Source organism: Nicotiana tabacum, chromosome 16, assembly GCF_000715075.1.
Source record: "Nicotiana tabacum cultivar K326 chromosome 16, ASM71507v2, whole genome shotgun sequence".
NCBI classification, from domain to species: domain Eukaryota; kingdom Viridiplantae; phylum Streptophyta; class Magnoliopsida; order Solanales; family Solanaceae; genus Nicotiana; species Nicotiana tabacum.
Genome location: NC_134095.1, coordinates 52,469,143 through 52,488,289, shown reverse-complemented (window position 1 = coordinate 52,488,289; position 19,147 = coordinate 52,469,143). Strand labels below are relative to the sequence as shown.

The 19,147-nt window shown below is 37.6% G+C and overlaps 1 protein-coding gene across 2 annotated transcripts; it reads left to right on the top strand.

Annotated features, from left to right (window-relative positions):
- The first annotated feature begins 22 nt into the window (after positions 1–22).
- On the top strand, positions 23–18,842 carry LOC107792592 (E3 ubiquitin-protein ligase RING1-like). 2 transcript variants are annotated; one of them, XR_012700049.1, is made up of 3 exons: positions 23–1,062; positions 1,426–1,619; positions 18,615–18,842. XR_012700049.1 is itself a non-coding variant. In XM_075232805.1 (2 exons), exon 1 carries the CDS (start codon positions 121–123, stop codon positions 1,027–1,029), a length of 909 nt encoding a protein of 302 aa, XP_075088906.1. In that variant the 5' UTR covers positions 23–120; the 3' UTR covers positions 1,030–1,062; positions 18,615–18,842. The 2 variants fall into 2 exon arrangements, 1 of the variants encoding a protein (XP_075088906.1); XM_075232805.1 differs by lacking the exon at positions 1,426–1,619.
- Positions 18,843–19,147: the final 305 nt, after the last annotated feature.

Here is a 19,147-nt window from a genome sequence, read left to right as displayed (position 1 = left end):
TCCTCCTCCGTTCCCCCACCTTACTTACGAAACAAACAAAAAACACACCACTTTTCTCTTTCCCATTCCCAAAATAGTGTCCACCCCACTAATATTCTTTGTTTTCCCCACTCACACCAAATGTCCACCACTACAACCGCAACTCCACCACATCACCACCATACTTTCTGGTGTCACGAGTGCGACATGAGCGTTTTCCTCCTCCACCTACCCCCTACCGATCCTCCTCGTTGTCCTCACTGCCACTCCGATTTCCTCGAGCAAATGGACTCTTTTACCCCTGCCCTTCTTCCTCAATTCCCAAATCACCCTGATTCTAACCCTAACCTTGAAGAACTCATATCTACGGACCTCAACACCGCAACCACTTTCACTCCCTCCGACGATAACTTCCTACTCGACAGTCCTTATCTCCACCGTCTAATCCACCATCTCACCACCGCTAACGACGCTCCCATTCCCAATCGTCAGCACAGCCCGGCTTCTAAAGCTGCCGTGGAGGCACTTGAGGGAATAAAAGTTAGCTCATTGATGCTTGAGAATGATCCGGTTATTCCTTGTCCTGTCTGCAAGGACAACTTTTTACTGGATGTGGAAGTGAAAATGTTGCCTTGCAAACACATGTATCATTCGGATTGTATTTTGCCGTGGTTAGAAGTGAACAATTCGTGTCCAGTTTGTAGGTTTAAGTTACCCACTGAGGAGGAGGATGATGAGGAATGCATTAGACGACGCGAGAGGTTTCTTGGGGCAATGAGGCTGGGAGAGATATTGGCTGAGGAAGAGGATTTGTTTGGTTTTAGGCGTACCCTTAGGCGTGTTGCCAGGAGGCATCAGCTGGACGGGGGAGAGAGTACGATTGGCCAGGCAGGTCAAGGAGTTGGGGTTGTGGCTAGGGCAAATAGCGTGGAGACTGTGTCGAGTTGGCCGAGTTGGCCAGTGGAAAATGGGAGTGATGGTGATGAAGTAGGTGGGAGCGGTAATAGACTTGGTGGTGGTGAAGGGGATACTACTGTCGTCAGGTCTTGAAACTGGCCTTTTTTTCATTTAAGCAGTGTTCAGGTATGCCTTGATTGTTGTTTTTCTGCAGGCTTATTGCTTTATGTTTTTTGGCTTTACTGTGCAATGTTGACTGTTCCTTCTTCTGATAATAAACTTGATATGTTGATTTCTCTTTGTTGTCTTATTGGTTATGGTTACTATATCTTGCAATCAACCTACTGTAAACTACTTTTAGATAAAGTACTAGCATTTGTTGCTTCTGAATACGAGCATCTTTTGGTCCCATTTGGAAGTGTATATAAATAATTAAGACATGATGTTTCAATTGTGCATCAACTGTGCATCTAGGTTTTATTTTAAATCTTGCATTCAATAACACAACATTTCTATCCATTGATACTGTGGACCTTTAAATAATGGAAGCTGCAAAATATTGGCGTATGGGCGATAGTGAATGATGGGGTGCCTTTGTAGATCGGTAAAAGTTGTCGCCATATGACCGGGACGTCACAAGTTCAAGCCGTAGAAACAGCCTCTTGCAAAAATGCAAGGTAAGGCTGCGTATGTAAGATCCAATGTTGTCCGACCCTTCTCTCTGAACCCGCGCATAGCAGGAGGTTAGTGTACATGGCTGCTTTTCTTATGATGGGCTATAGTGAATCATTTGAAGCTAATCTACCAAAGTAAGCAGCTTAGTATTTATAACCATGAAACAAGAGAAAGTGGTTCAGTACCCCTTTTTTTGTTCTTATAAATATGTTTGTAGTACCCTTTTATCCAATTAGGGGGATAGAAATAGAATATGTTTTGGACTGGGTGGCTTGCATTCAAAATTTTCCTAGATAACATGCTTTCGATAATGTAAATACGCGCGCAATTGGGACTTGGGAGTCAGTGGCGTACGCAGGATTTTTCGAAATTGGTGTCACATTTAAAGAAGCGAATGAATAAACAAATCACTATAACAATGGCATATGTTCTACAAAAGAAAAAAGAACAGTCAACTTTTTGAAGATATGCTCTTATTGCAACATTGTTATTTAATTTATATTTTTCAATTATTAATTTCTTCTCCGGATCAGATTTTAAGAAACTAATCAACTCCTTCACTTACAATGGGAACAACAGCAAGCTCAATCCCCAAAAATAGCAAATCACAGTGGAAGATAATAGTTTCCAGAGTTACTTTGAATTTGCTAACATAACTTCGTTGTAGTGGTTTTTATATATATATATAGTAAATAAATTGTTACTCAGCATTCATGGTGTATTGGTTTAATGTTGCCTTTTTTACTCGAGAGGTCCCTTGTACAAGCCCCAGTCACGACATATATTTTATAGCAGTCTCAAAAAACTATTAAACACACAAAATGCTAATAGCGAGGATCGAACACACGCCAACAAGCCGAAGATTGAGGCGCCCAACCACCAAACCAGGAACCACTTCTTTGCAAGCGGTGTCGTATTAATTTTTTTTAGAACTATCATGTTTTCTTGCATTTTATTTGTACATATATTTAGTAAAATTTTCCAACGAACACTGCTTCAACCAAGGTGCGTCCAGCCCTATTGGGAGTTACAATAGCTTATGGGTTGTAGGTTCATAAGCTGTTATTTGGCAAGTTGTGAAAGTATGCAATTCTCGTTCTGCGAAGTATGTAGAGCTCTTACTCGGATAGGAGCTTGTGTTTTGAAATACTAAAACATACTACTCCAAGCTTAAGTACAATAATAAGTGTTGAAAGTCAAGATAACTTATGTTGTTAATGTTAGAATATATCTAGGTTAGTGGTATGCTATATTATTAACGGAATAATGGTTGTGTCATAAATAGGATTCTCGGTAATTAGGGAAGTTTCACTAGTCTAAACTTCTTTACTCTTATAGTCTAAATTTTCTGTATTTTTGTACAGTTAAGATCCTATATAAGGAGCCTTCTTATATGTCGTTCTCAATTAATTTCAATAAGAGCTTTCTCTTCTTTTTTGTCAATTTGGTATCTATGTCTATTATATGTGCAAAGACCTAAGTAGCTTCCATGTGCCACTGCTTGCTAAGCCACTCATGTCTCTCTCAGTTGCCCTTTCTGGCAGCAATGTATTTTCCGACAATAATTGGGCTTTTCTTTCAACTCCTTTTCAAGCAATGCATTCTTCAAAACTCTTTGTTGATTTTTCTTTTTCGTGGTATGAGATTTTGGGTACTGACCCCCTACTATTATCATTGATTTTTCAGTATCTGTTCCGGAAATGTCTTATTCTATTGTCTTTCTTTATGGGTATTAGAGCCTTGATATTAAGACTCTCTTACAGACATTGAATTTCCATTCACTGTTTTGACAAAATTTTCAGTTACTCTTCAGCCACCAAGTTACGCTGAGAGTTGTATCATTATACTTCTTTTGATGACTAAGAATAGATTCCTTTCTTTGTGTGCTGCGAGAAGTACTTTCTTTGTTGTGCAATTGCTAATGACATCGTTTTGACGTACTATTCCTATGATTGTTCCCTCACTAGTAACTCTTGCTGCGATACGCACCTTGAATTTCCAGTTCTGCTTTGCAAACTCAAGATGTTTTCATTACCTTGAGTTTGATGAGGCGTAATGAAAGTCAAGAGAATTAATGTTGTTATATGCTACTCCCTCTGTCCCTATTTATGTGAAGGGGATAGGAGTACCAGGGTCAACACGCTTAATTTTCGGTGTGGATTCGAGCTAGTTTCTTCAAGTTTTTTATAGTTAAATTTTCATATTTGAACTGTCACGACCCAAAAATCCCTCCGAAGGAGTCGTGATGGCACCTAGTCTCTAAACTAGGTAAGCCTAACATTAACTGAAATAACATTGATATTTATTAACTTCAAATGAAATTTCTCTAAACAATTTACGATTTCTAAAACCGGTAGTACAAGTCACAAGCCTTTCTAAAAGTAGTTATACAAAATAAATACATCACTGTTCCGAAAGAAAGGGAACAAATGGAAATAAGTACAATTGAAGGTGACTCTGAGGACTGCGAACGCTGCAACAGGTTTACCTTGAGTCTTCACTGCAACGAGTAGCTACTATCGATCAAATACCTAGATTTGTACACAAAAATGTACAGAAGTGTAGTATCAGCACAACCGACCCCATGTGCTGGTAAGTGCCTAGCCTAACCTCGGCGAAGTAGTGACGAGGCTAGGACCAGACTACCAAATAAACATGTGCAATATAGCGTACAAAATAATAGGAAGCAGATAACAATGGTGGCAACAATGATCAACTAGTGATATAAATAGCAGACAACAAGAATACCGTAGATGCTTCTCAACAAATAATAAATATAAGTGCAATCAATTAATCGAGACGTTCAAATATAAATCTTTCGCCTATAAATCCTTCAAGTAATAATCTCTAAGATAATATGCTTTTCAATAAATATATTTCGAATATATTTCCTTCAAATAAGTATCTTCCAAGTAAGCATCTTCCGAATGTAATTCTTTCAAGTAAAGGTCACATTGTGACACCTCATTTCACTTAACATAAAGTAGAGTTTTTTTTAGAAATCATTTGATAAAGAAAATACCCTTTTAAATTAAAGTACAATATCGAATGAATTATTACCTTTAATACGATAAATCAATAAATCAAAACATATAAGAAATTCCTTTTTAAGTAAAGTACAACCTCAAACGGTTTAAGGAAAATTTAGCTGAGAAATCAATTGAGTTAAAAATGTAACAATTGTTGAAATTTGAAGTATTGAATATATATAAACCAAATAGGGCGAGGTATTGTCAACACTATGGATTCCCACACAAAGGATCACAGCCGTAATGGAATCTAAACCACGAGTAAGTAAGGAATGCAATAACCGAAACATAGGCTAAAACAATCACTAGGATAATAACCGGGGATCTCTCAGTATCCTCAATCTGTACCCGGGATCTCTTGGTATCCTCATTACATACTAGGGATCTCTTGGTATCCCGAGGATCTCTTGGTATCCTCATTACATACTAGGGATATCTTGGTATCCCGAGGATCTCTTGGTATCCTCATTACATACTAGGGATCTCTTGGTATCCTCATTACATACTAGGGATATCTTGGTATCCCGAGGATCTCTTGGTATCCTCATTACATACTAGGGATCTCTTGGTATCCCGAGGATCTCTTGGTATCCTCATTACATACTAGGGATCTCTTGGTATCCCGAGGATCTCTTGGTATCCTAAGTCCAAATCAATATATGTGCAGGGGGATCTCCCGGGAATCTAACCCGTAGTCCCAAAGTAAATACACAACGCAGCCAACAAAATCAACAGTTACATCACAATAGAAGGGTCGGATATCACCGCAATACATATAACAACAACAAATGACCATAATACAAGGTAAGACAAGTAAATCAACTCAGGGGCTGTAAATCGCAAGAAAATGGTAGAACCAACTCAAAGGAATAACCACAGAAAAGAATACTGGTATAAAGGAAACAGTTAAATAACGGAAAAACTAACACGTAGCAACGATCTCACAATATACAAGTCAATAATAAGGAAATCAACACGAGTCAAGTAGTTATGAAAATATAACATAACAATAGGAGAGGCAAAACTCTTCAGTTAAGTCAAAGAGGAGTCACATTAATCAAAGTATAAGACTCACAGGCATGCTTGACACCAACGTATAGATACTCGTCACCATGCCTATACGTCGTACTCGACAAATAACACATAACAATTATGACACAACTCCTAATCCCTCAAGCTAAGGTTAGACCAAACACTTACCTCACTTTGCAACCAATTCAAAATTCCAACAAGCCTTTGCCTCGCGAATTTGTGCCCGAAATTCTCAAATCTAGTCATAAACAATTCGATTCAGTCAAGAAAAATTATAGGAATTAATTCCATATGAATTTCTACATTTTTCATAAAAAAAATCCGAAATTGCACTAAAAATTGTCCGAGGGGCCCACATTTCGGAATCCGACAAAACTCAAAAAATTCGACAACCCATTCAACCACGAGTCTAACAATACTAATTTTACCAAAATCCGACATCAACTCGACCCTCAAATCTTCAAATTAAACCAAGAGGGTTTTCAAGATTTTACCAACTTAAATCACCAATTAAATGTTAAAAACTACGATGGATTCGAGTAATCTAACCAAAAGTGAGTTAAGAACACTTACCCTGATGTTTTCCTTGAAAATCTCTCGAAAAATCGCCTCATCCGAGCTCCCTTGGTCCAAAAATGTTAAAAATGGCCGAAACCACGAAATAAAGCTTCTGCCCAGGTATTTACTCTTTGCGATCGCGGAAATTGCTTTGCGATCGCGGAGAACAACTTTTCTCAGCCCAAAATTTGCCTTCGCGATCGCGGACAATGCTTCACGATCGTGAAGAACAATTCCCAGCTCTTCCGGACAGCCTCCCGTATAATGGTCATAATTTTTTGAACACAACTCCAAATGACAAATGGTTTGATGTTCTGAAAACTAGACACAAAGGGCTATAATTTCATATGTTGCTCATTTCCCGACTCCTTATACATTGCGAGATATAAGCTTCCAAAGTCAGCCCTGTGTATTAGAGACCTTCCCGGACAGCCTATAGTGTAACCATCATAACTTTTTGTACACAACTTGAAATTCCAATTAAATTACATTTCTGAAAAATAGACACAAAAGGCTACAACTTTCATTTTTGGATCATCTCCAAGTTCCTTATAGATTGTGAGATATAAGCTTCCAAAGTGGGATCAACGCAACAGAATATTTGTTCTTCGCGATCGCGAAGCACTGTACGCGATCGCGAAGCACTGCATTTTTTTCGCATTTTGCTCATCGCGATCGCGTCCAATTCCCCGCGATCGCATAGAACACTGCTGTAGCCAAAAACCAGCAGCTAAAAATAGCTTAGAAATGGTCCGGAACCACCCCGAAACTCACCCGAGGCCCCCCGCGACCTCAACCAAACATGCCAACCAATCCTAAAACATCATTCAAACTTGTTCCAATCTTCGGAACGCTCAAAACAACATCAAAACACAAATTTTACATCGGATTCAAGCCTAAGAATTCCAAAAACTCTCAAATTACGTTTTCGATCAAAAAGTCTATCAAACCTTGTCCGAATGACCTGAAATTTTGCACACACGTAACATTCAACACTACGAAGCTACTCCAACTTCCGGAATTCCATTCCGGCCATCGGATCAAAATCTCACTATCGAACCGGAAACTTCTAAAATTCAACTTTCGGCATTTCAAGCCTAAATTAGCTACGAACCTCCAAAATACAATCTGAACACGCTCCTAAACCCGAAATCACCCAACGAAGCTAACGGAACCATCGGAATTCCGTTCCGAGGCCGTCTTCACACTGTTCCGACTACGGCCAAATTTTCAGAACTTAAGCTCTCATTTAGGGACCAAGTGTCCTAAAACTCTCCGAAACTCCAAAGAATTCCTCCCGACAACTCACAATTGTAGAAACAAACACGAAGAATGCAGTTAATAGGGGATCGAGGCATAATTTCTTAAAATGACAGGTCGGGTCATTACATTCTCCACCTCTTAAACAAACGTTCGTCCTCGAACGTACTAAGAATTATTCTGAGGTTGCCAAATTGATGATTTTACTTTTACACCTATACTCTCGGTTGATCTCACGTTACTACATTCGGCATACACCCGATAACACCATCTCAGTCGAGATTATTTCATTTATCCATATTTGTAAACTTTCAGACCAAATTTCTTACTCCAAACATTTTCAAATTGGTCCAAATTTTTCACATCAACACACAGTATTGTTCTCATGTCAACACACATCAACTTTTAATAGTGCATACATTCTCCCCCACTTAGGGTTATTCGTCCTCAAGTACACAACGCAACTTATCTCTTTCTTCGCATATCTCAGTGTCTCAAATTTTTCTAACTCCCAAAGTTTTCAAAAATTTCGGCAGAGTTTCCCCTGTAATTGGGACTATCCACCTGTCAGAGTAACACCAAAATAACTCCTAACAACACATCCACAGCTCAACAAAACACCACAATGTATATATCGAAAACACTAATCTCCGCATTACAAGCATTGCTTTATCATACTGACATCAGTACCTGAAACAGATCATATATATGCACATAACCAAGTCTCTGGTCTTAATCGTGGTTCATCATCGATTACAAAATCGCCAATTAACTTCACGTTAACAAATTCTTGTTTCAAACTTTCATTTTACTAACAACCTAGCATGAAGACCTCATAATTACTTACCCAAATTAACGATTCAGAATTAACGCCACCTGGGCACTCCCCTTGTAGGCTAAACTCAATAGTTAAAAATACAAATTTGGCAAATTATGCCCATAGCTATTCATATGAGAATTTTCAAATAAATCTCATAGGCATGACTCCCTATAAGTACTATAGTACAGATTTTTAATTTCATAAGGGAGAATTTTAAACACATAAATTCTTTTCACCAAAAGGACCTCGTCCTAAATATAATATCCACTGCAGCTTGTTGCTGGTTTAAATATCTCACATCATATAAAAATACGAGGATTTCGTCCTCAACTCCGTACCACAAGTAATATGCACATTGTGCCAACTGAAATTTTCCATTTCCTTTCCTTTTCTTCTAAATAAATTCAGTCAAACAAAATCACAACATATAATGAACCCTCACACCGATAGGGAATAAAATTCGCAATTTAAATCAATTTTTCCTGAAATCACATCACAACTATTTTTAGTGACTAACACATAATGATAAACATAGCTATCTCTATATAATCTCCCAACAGGAGTATTCACATAAGTTAATTTAAGATTACGAAGCTCACTCATGATTGGAGCATATTAAGACGACTTGCCTCGATACTCAGAACCGAATCAAGTTACAGAAATTATTACTTTATAATAACTCGAGATCGTACTTGTAACGACACCATCTGGTGTAGCGACCTCATCTATACCATAGCGAATATATCAATGGGTTGGGCCTCCACCTCTTAGGCGCCATCTACCCGCCTTTCCTCCACCCCTAGTTGGTAGTGTAAGTAGAGTAGTAACTGTAATGGAGTACATGGCACGTGTGCTCTGATGGAACAGATTTCCCCCAAGTCTATGACAATTTCTCAGGATGTTCCTAGTATCACCATTTTCATAACAACCCATCCGCAGTTCGACTGCTCATACTGAGTCTGTACCGGATAACCTAAATAACCATTGCAGGAAATTCCATGTCACTGGTACATTAAAAGATGACTGCCCCACGCGAGTGTTGTGATTAACTTAAGCACTACGAGTATACTGAATATATTTCCATGACCCCGCTGATACTGAAATGTAGAATTATTAAGGACGTGGGAATATCTCAAGTCTCATCATCCCGTTCAAATCTCAGCTCTTGATCATATACAAGTTTTGGAAAACCTTTCAATACCATATAAATACATCTCAGGCCAAAATTGGTATTATACATGACCCCGCAATCTGATCGTTGATAGTGGACTTCCCTCACTTGGTGCGAAATCATAAGACACATTCCCGACGATCCACAATACTAACCTTCACCGCTCGTACGATACCAGTCATAAGACACCTCAAGCCATTTACTTGGCACTTGTCATCCTCATGATAGTTAAACTCACTTCCTCCAGTGTCTCGACTTGCTAGTAAATACTATTCGCCAAATAGAAATCTCATACGAAACACATAGTCTCTAATACGACCAACTATTTTTAGATCTACATCCACCTGTGATGATTAGGCAACCAATTAATTCTTCTTAAGATTTTACTTATCAACCAGATGTTAAAATCTGATGCACCCCCATGCGCACAACTGAAAGATCTCTCTGCACTTCCATAACTTCAATTCTGAACGACACGTGGTAACAATGGTTGAGCAACCCTGACTCTCTTATAACCCTTTTACGGTATCACAAACCATTGGCGTAGTGCGCAATTCCATACATGAGTGGATGCAAAAGAACATAAGATATATGCTTCAAGCTGAATAAATGATGCACGATAAGGAATGATTGAAGTGGAAATTGTTCCTACTAGTTCTGTAGCCTCTCGAAGATAAGTACAGACGTCTCCGTACCGATCCGCAAGATTCTACTAAACTTGCTTATGACTTGTAGAACCTATGAACCTAGAACTCTGATACCAACTTGTCACGACCCAAAAATCCCTCCGAAGGAGTTGTGATGACACCTAGTCTCTAAACTAGGTAAGCCTAACATTAACTGAAATAACATTGATATTTATTAACTTAAAATGAAATTTCTCTAAACAATTTACGATTTCCAAAACCGGTAGTACAAATCACAAGCCTTTCTAAGAGTAGTTATACAAAATAAATACATCACTGTTCCGAAAGAAAGGGAACAAATGGAAATAAGTACAATTGAAGGTGACTCTGAGGACTGCGAACGCTGCAACAGGTTTACCTTGAGTCTTCACTGCAACGAGTAGCTACTATCGATCAAATACCTAGATTTGTACACAAAAATGTATAGAAGTGTAGTATCAGCACAACCGACCCCATGTGCTGGTAAGTGCCTAGCCTAACCTCGGCGAAGTAGTGACGAGGCTAAGACCAGACTACCAAATAAACCTGTGCAATATAGCGTACAAAATAATAGGAAGCAAATAACAATGATGGCAACAATGATCAACTAGTGATATAAATAGCAGGCAACAAGAATACCATAGATGCTTCTCAACAAATAATAAATACAAGTGCAATCAATTAATCGAGACGTTCAAATATAAATCTTTCGCCTATAAATCCTTCAAGTAATAATCTCTAAGATAATATGCTTTTCAATAAATATATTTCGAATATATTTCCTTCAAATAAGTATCTTCCAAGTAAGCATCTTCCGAATATAATTCTTTCAAGTAAAGGTCACATTGTGACGCCTCATTTCACTTAACATAAAGTAGAGTTTTTTTTTAGAAATCATTTGATAAAGAAAATACCCTTTTAAATTAAAGTACAATATCGAATGAATTATTACCTTTAATACGATAAATCAATAAATCAAAACATATAAGAAATTCCTTTTTAAGTAAAGTACAACCTCAAACGGTTTAAGGAAAATTTAGCTGAGAAATCAATTGAGTTAAAAATGTAACAATTGTTGAAATTTGAAGTATTGAATATATATAAACCAAATAGGGCGAGGTATTGTCAACACTATGGATTCCCACACAAAGGATCACAGCCGTAATGGAATCTAAACCACGAGTAAGTAAGGAATGCAATAACCGAAACATAGGCTAAAACAATCACTAGGATAATAACCGGGGATCTCTCAGTATCCTCAATCTGTACCCGGGATCTCTTGGTATCCTCATTACATACTAGGGATCTCTTGGTATCCCGAGGATCTCTTGGTATCCTCATTACATACTAGGGATATCTTGGTATCCCGAGGATCTCTTGGTATCCTCATTACATACTAGGGATCTCTTGGTATCCTCATTACATACTAGGGATATCTTGGTATCCCGAGGATCTCTTGGTATCCTCATTACATACTAGGGATCTCTTGGTATCCCGAGGATCTCTTGGTATCCTAAGTCCAAATCAATATATGTGCAGGGGGATCTCCCGGGAATCTAACCCGTAGTCCCAAAGTAAATACACAACGCAGCCAACAGAATCAACAGTTACATCACAATAGAAGGGTCGGATATCACCGCAATACATATAACAACAACAAATGACCATTATACAAGGTAAGACAAGTAAATCAACTCAGGGGCTGTAAATCATAAGAAAATGGTAGAACCAGCTCAAAGGAATAACCACAGAAAAGAATACTGACATAAAGGAAACAGTTAAATAACGGGAAAACTAACACGTAGCAACGATCCCACAATATACAAGTCAATAATAAGGAAATCAACACGAGTCAAGTAGTTATGAAAATATAACATAACAATAGGAGAGGCAAAACTCTTCAGTTAAGTCAAATAGGAGTCACATTAATCAAAGTATAAGACTCACATGCATGCTTGACACCAACGTATAGATACTCTTCACCATGCCTATACGTCGTACTCGACAAATAACACATAACAATTATGACACAACTCCTAATCCCTCAAGCTAAGGTTAGACCAAACACTTACCTCGCTTTGCAACCAATTCAAAATTCCAACAAGCCTTTGCCTCGCGAATTTGTGCCCGAAATTCTCAAATCTAGTCATAAACAATTCGATTTAGTCAAGAAAAATTATAGGAATTAATTCCATATGAATTTCTACATTTTTCATAAAAAAATCCGAAATTGCACTAAAAATAGTCCGCGTGGCCCACATCTCGGAATCCGACAAAACTCACAAAATCCGACAACCCATTCAACCACGAGTCTAACCATACTAATTTTACCAAAATCCGACATCAAATCGACCCTCAAATCTTCAAATTAAACCAAGAGGGTTTTCAAGATTTTACCAACTTAAATCACCAATTAAATGTTAAAAACTACGATGGATTCGAGTAATCTAACCAAAAGTGAGTTAAGAACACTTACCCTGATGTTTTCCTTGAAAATCTCTCGAAAAATCGCCTCACCTGAGCTCCCTTGGTCCAAAAATGTTAAAAATGGCCGAAAAATAAAGCTTCTGCCCAGGTATTTACTCTTCGCGATCGTGGAAATTGCTTTGCGATCGCGAAGAACAACTTTTCTCAGCCCAAAATTTGCCCTTCGCGATCGCTAAGAACAATTCCCAGCACTTCCGGACAGCCTCCAGTATAATGGTCATAACTTTTTGAACACAACTCCAAATGACAAATGGTTTGATGTTCTGAAAACTAGACACAAAGGGCTATAATTTCATATGTTGCTCATTTCCTGACTCCTTATACATTGCGAGATATAAGCTTCCAAAGTCAGCCCTGTGTATTAGAGACCTTCCCGGACAGCCTATAGTGTAACCATCATAACTTTTTGTACACAACTTGAAATTCCAATTAATTTACATTTCTGAAAAATAGATACAAAGAGCTACAACTTTCATTTTTGGATCATCTCCAAATTCCTTATAGATTGTGAGATATAAGCTTCCAAAGTGGGACCAACGCAACATAATATTTGTTCTTCGCGATCGCGAACCACTGTACGCGATCGCGAAGCACTGGCATTTTTTTCGCATTTTACTCATCGCGATCACGTCCAATTCCCCGCGATCGCATAGAACACTGCTGTAGCGAAAAACCAGCAGCTAAAAATAGCTTAGAAATGGTCCGGAACCACCCCGAAAGTCACCCGAGGCCCCCGGGACCTCAACCAAACATGTCAACCAATCCTAAAACATCATTCAAACTTGTTCCAATCTTCGGAACGCTCAAAACAACATCAAAACACAAATTTTACATCGGATTCAAGCCTAAGAATTCCAAAAACTCTCAAATTACGTTTTCGATCAAAAAGTCTATCAAACCTCGTCCGAATGACCTGAAATTTTGCACACACGTAACATTCAACACTACGAAGCTACTCCAACTTTCGGAATTCCATTCCGGCTATCGGATCAAAATCTCACTATCGAACCAGAAACTTCTAAAATTCAACTTTCGGCATTTCAAGCCTAAATTAGCTACGAACCTCCAAAATACAATCTGAACACGCTCCTAAACCCGAAATCACCCAACGAAGCTAACAGAACCATCGGAATTCCGTTCCGAGGCCGTCTTCACACTGTTCCGACTACGGCCAAATTTTCAGAACTTAAGCTCTCATTTAGGGACCAAGTGTCCCAAAACTCTCCGAAACTCCAAAGAATTCCTCCCGGCAACTCACAATTGCAGAAACAAACACGGAGAATGCAGTTAATAGGGGATCGAGGCATAATTTCTTAAAATGACATGTCGGGTCATTACATGAACATTGCATAAAAAGTACTATAAGTTAACACAATTAATGATTCAAAATATCTAATAAGTGTTTGAGAAAGTCCTAGTAAAAGAAAGCTGTTTGACTCCCACTGTCACATAAAATAGATCAGAGATTGTAAAATATACTTAGGCTAGTAGTCTGGTGCTTTCTTACTGATTGTCTTAATTAGGCAATTCGGAAAAAAAGGAAAGCTTCCATAGCTTAAATTTTTGTTATTTCATATACTCTATATTTTTCCTTATCTCCTGTAATCTAACTTGCTATATAAGAATCTCTCTCATTTGTACGATAAGAGTTTTCTTTCTTCTCTTTCTCAACATGTATCACAAAGTAGAGAAATGTTTCAATCTGATGCCTAAAGGGGGGAATTTGGTTATTGGCCACTGTTCAGATGCCTCTAAAGCTGATAATATTGCACTTCTGGATTTTTTTTCTTTTCCTTTTTCTTTTTGAAACAAAGGTAAGGAATAATGCACTTCTGGAGTTATTAAACTAATGCTTCACTCGATCGGGTTTCGCATTAGTTTTAACTAGGGATAGTAGCTGGGGGAGTACCCTAGGGTCTATAATGCACCAACGAACCTTAGCAGGTGGAATATTTTTGCAGCCTATCCCTGGTCCAATCCAAAATCGTGTTTTTGCTCCTTTACGAGAAAAAGAGTTTAACTTAGGGGTGAAAAGGTGCACTTTTCATAATGGGTAACATTTTCTTCACGAGTATAAATGCATTAATGAAGTTTTACATTTTCTTAAACAAAATTGTTTTCAAGTCCACAAAATCCAAAGAGCTTTCTTATCCATCTACATTGGTCTGTACAGTGTCTGTTATTAAAAGTCATAGCTTCGTCGCTTAAAGCGATGAACAGAAAGCGAGGGTTATCGTTTAATAGGTAAGGCTATGCGCTTCAGCGAGGTGTGTGCTTCAAACAATGACTTACAAAGTGATCCAAACGCTTCTCAACATTGAGGGGTTAGATTAAAATCTGGATATAAAAAGGAGTTAGATTAATATCGGTATTGTGGTATATTGGATGCTGAAATTAGTTATTTTGATTGCAATTTGTTATGATAGTCTTACATTCCTATATGCTTTATATTTTTAATTCTTTTGTAATTGTTTGCTTTACTTCAAAGAAGCGTGCACTTCACTTCTTGCTTTCCGCTTCAAGCCCTATGGGGACCTTATTGCTTCTTTGCGCTTTTCCCTTTTAATAACACTGTGTCTATTTCCAAAAAAAGAAAAAAGAAAAAGGGATATGCCAATATGGCTCTTGAAAAACTATGTTTTAATAGGTGGAACAAATATCATGAACTGGTGACCAAGAACTTCTGGGAACCAATTTTATATGAGGACTACATTTAAATTAGAATTATGCATTTATTTATTTTTAAAAAGAAGAAGATGACATTCTAGACACATCATTAATGCTAAAGATTGTGCTTTGCTTGAGCCGGTAGTCTATCGGAAACAACCTCTCTACCTTCACAAGGTAGGGGTAAGACTGCGTATACACTAGCCTCCTCAGACCCCACTTATGAGATTACACTAGGCCGTTTTTGTTGTTGTTGTTATCATTAATGCTATAGACCGATTAGATTTATAGAAAGTGTCGTGATAATACTTTGAATTCCGTACTAGGTATTTATCCTAGGAAAGCTTAAATAGCTGCTACAATGTCAAATACTCTAGAGTAGTCATTAAAATACCGCAATCAATCAACTATGTTTTAATTTGAAATTAATGGTCGACTAGATGAATCCTCTATATTATTTATTCTGTATTTAGAGGATTCATCGTACTTAAGACTATCTTATTCTGTATTTAGAGGATTCATCGTACTTAAGACTATCTTTACACTGACCATCAACATGCCAGAACCCTCCCCTTTGATCCACTTGTGATTGGCTTATATTTCACAAAGCTCACAATTAGGAGGTAATGCCAATCTCTGATGTTAGAAGGTGAAATCTAAAACTTGAAAAGAGTTTAGTTTCAGTCTTCAGCATTGCATCCCTTGAAATCTCTTTTTCTGGATTTTTCATACAAAAACCATTATCATCCTTTCCTTGGAGAATACTTAGACTCAGATGTCTGATGTGTCAAAGGATGCTAATTAAAAGATCTAGGTAGGCGTCTTGGTTTCATACCAAAAACTTGCAATTGGAGGAAGCTTCTTCCCTCTGTTTGACACACTTATAAGAAGCTTTTCCTTGTCAGTGTGCTTCATTACATTGTCATTCCTATTGTTGATACCTTAATTTTATTAATAATTCTGTGTTTGAGAACTTTTGATTTTGTGGATCCTAAGTTATAAGCAATTCAGTTTCACTATTATGATCTTTTATTTTTCCCTTGTGTCAGAAAGCTATCACTCAACTTTGAGCCCTTTTGTTTAATCAATAAATCTTCTTTTCGTCTAACATTGCCCGAAAATCTTGCCAAGTAGACACAGTCAAAGAGATACCTACTCTAAGGTCTGGCAGTTGAATTTTCTGAAATCTGTTGTTCTTTCTGTTGTGTCAAACTATCAGATCTCCCTCCACAAAGGCTTGTCAAAATGGTATTGATGCTGGGCAAAGTTTTTGTGTTATTTCAAGTATTTCTCCATCCCCAACTAGTTTGGGATTGACGAGTAGTAGTTTTTATTGGATATAAGTATTTCTCCATGTTGCATAGTTTGACTAAAATAATCTGTGGAGGCTACACCAGCTTTAGGATTATTGCAACTATCTTTTAGGACATAATTGCCCATTACTAGAATTGCTTAGTTGCATATGAGTTCTTAGCAGGAATGTCAGCTGTAATGCCAAAACCAATTGATCGGTCTAAAGTGTCCCATATTTATTTAGGGGAAAAAGAGGAATACACTAGCCAAGTTATACAAGTCAACAAACTTCTACAAGATTTTTCTTTCGAAGGTAGTTTGCGATGGTTATGGCATGAGATTTCTGTTCCAGAAAAGGACATTTGATTAGGAAAAAGAAAGAGGAATACACTAGCGAAGTTATACAAGTCAACAAACTTCTACAAGATTTTCCTTTCGAGGGTAGTTTGGATGGTTATGACATGAGATTTTTATTCCAAAAAAAGGACATTTAATTTCTCTCCACACAGCCTAAACTTATGCTTCTAAAAGTTTGCTGAACCAGATCCCTGGGCCTGCGAGCTTCCCAGATTAACCAAGTTAATCTGTTGCATAACAAGGAATGTGAATAAAGTTCTTTTCTCTGAGGAGCTATATGATTTGGGAGTTTGTGCATTTAACTTTGTAGTCTGAAAGGGTGAATAAGATGAGTTCAATTGAGGTTTGCTTCTTGGCAGTGGCTTCTCATAGGTGAGAAAAGTTCATTATCCTTGTTAATGTCGTCTTTGTCGTTCTCCTTCATCCCTCAGAAAAAAACAGCATTGTCCCTTGACTTAATTCCACCTAGTCATGAACAACTTTTCTGATTTATTGGCTAAATGAGGTCATTAACATTGGATCTGAAGATCGAATTTTCCGTGACTGAATTGCTGACACTTCTGCCTTCTACTCCTGAAGAGTCTAGGAAGGATCATTCTGCCTTTGTTGGGGACTGGTTTGGAGAGTGGTGCGGTGGTTGTCAGTCCTGTCACATCCTTTCAAATTTTGGATTATTCCACACTACAATAGTTTGCTTGAGTTGGTTTCTGATGCACTTGTAATGTCTTCTTTACTCTTCTCAATCTCTTTCTTTAGCGTCTTTATTGCATGGATCATTTAGGCCAAAGTTAAAAAATTGCTAATGAGTAATGACACATGAATCGAGCATACCGGGAGACATTGTTTAGCTCCTGCTGCCCAAACAGAAGTGACACTCCGGGGATGTTTTAATTGTTTTTTCAGTTTCTCTTGTCAAAATTATATTACAATTTACAACCAAGTTTAGGTCTTGGCTGAGATGATGAGTCGCCCTTCACCGCTTCTAGGCCTGTATTACGTTTGAGACATATAGCTTTCTGTATGGCTGCATACTGCAGCAGCTGTAAGAGTGTGGTCTTCTTATAAGGACTCTGACAAGTAATGCTGGAAACGTATTCTTTTTTTTTTTTTTAAATTATGATGATGACATTAGTTGAACTTAAATGGAGAAACATGGTTAGTGAGGATTCATAGCCTACCCCGACTTGTTTGGGACTGAGACATAGTTGTTTTTGTTGTTTTGTCCTCCATTTGGCCCTTCTGCTAATTATGTAGATAGGTTGCACACTTCCGACGTGCCATACTGTTGTTACATATCCAAGCCTTTTAAGATTGGTGGGTTAAAGCAAAGAATAGAATATTACTGCTTTTTACTGCCTAAAGATATAAAGGAAAGACAAAACGAAAATCATAGAAAATATTGTTTGTTAGTAGTATTATGCATTGTTTATAGCATATGTGATCATTTGAAGGGTTTTGAACCTTTAATGCTTTTGCCTAAGTTACCATCTAATGACATCATGTTTTAGGAAGAAATTTTATGGTTCTAGTTGGGACTCTGAAAAATCAAATATGGAATACTTTGTTGGGTTCTGTTTACTTGTATTTGTTTTGATCTTTTTAAGTGATTTTATTTTGGAGCTGAAATGCATGCCCGAGATATCTAAAACAGTGATGCACTATATTTTTTTTATTATATGATTTCTGTTGACTAAATTATTAGACCTTTATATTTCATTTTGCAGGTACTGTATAGTTGTTACTAATTAGGAACATCCGAGAGAATAATTTCGACATATATCGTGTGGAGAATTGTAAATCTGTGATGGATAACCATGCTTGAGCTCAATAATCAAAATAGATAGTGTCAAAACCCTCATTTTGTTATAGCAATATTATGTGTTGCTTGTCAAATTTGTACTTTGTTGTGATACTTCTACAAGCATTAATAACATTCACAAATTTTGGTTGAACTGTGATTTGCTTTACTATTTCTAGATAAGTTGGTGTGCTATTTAACTATAGTGGTGATTACTTAGCTTGGCGTCGTCGTTGGGTTGAAAGTGAGGGTTCTCTCATTTTAAAACTCTTGAATGGCCATTTTGTCATAATTTTGTCAAAATAGTACGTGGCCTTCTGACCACAACCCTACAACTTTAGCTTTCTAGTTTCTATTATGATACAGTGGCCTTTTCTGGTAAGGGTTTGAGGATTCGAATTACGTGCTGGGTTTTGTATGTGTTTATTTGTAGGTACAGGAGAACTTCATTACGAAGTT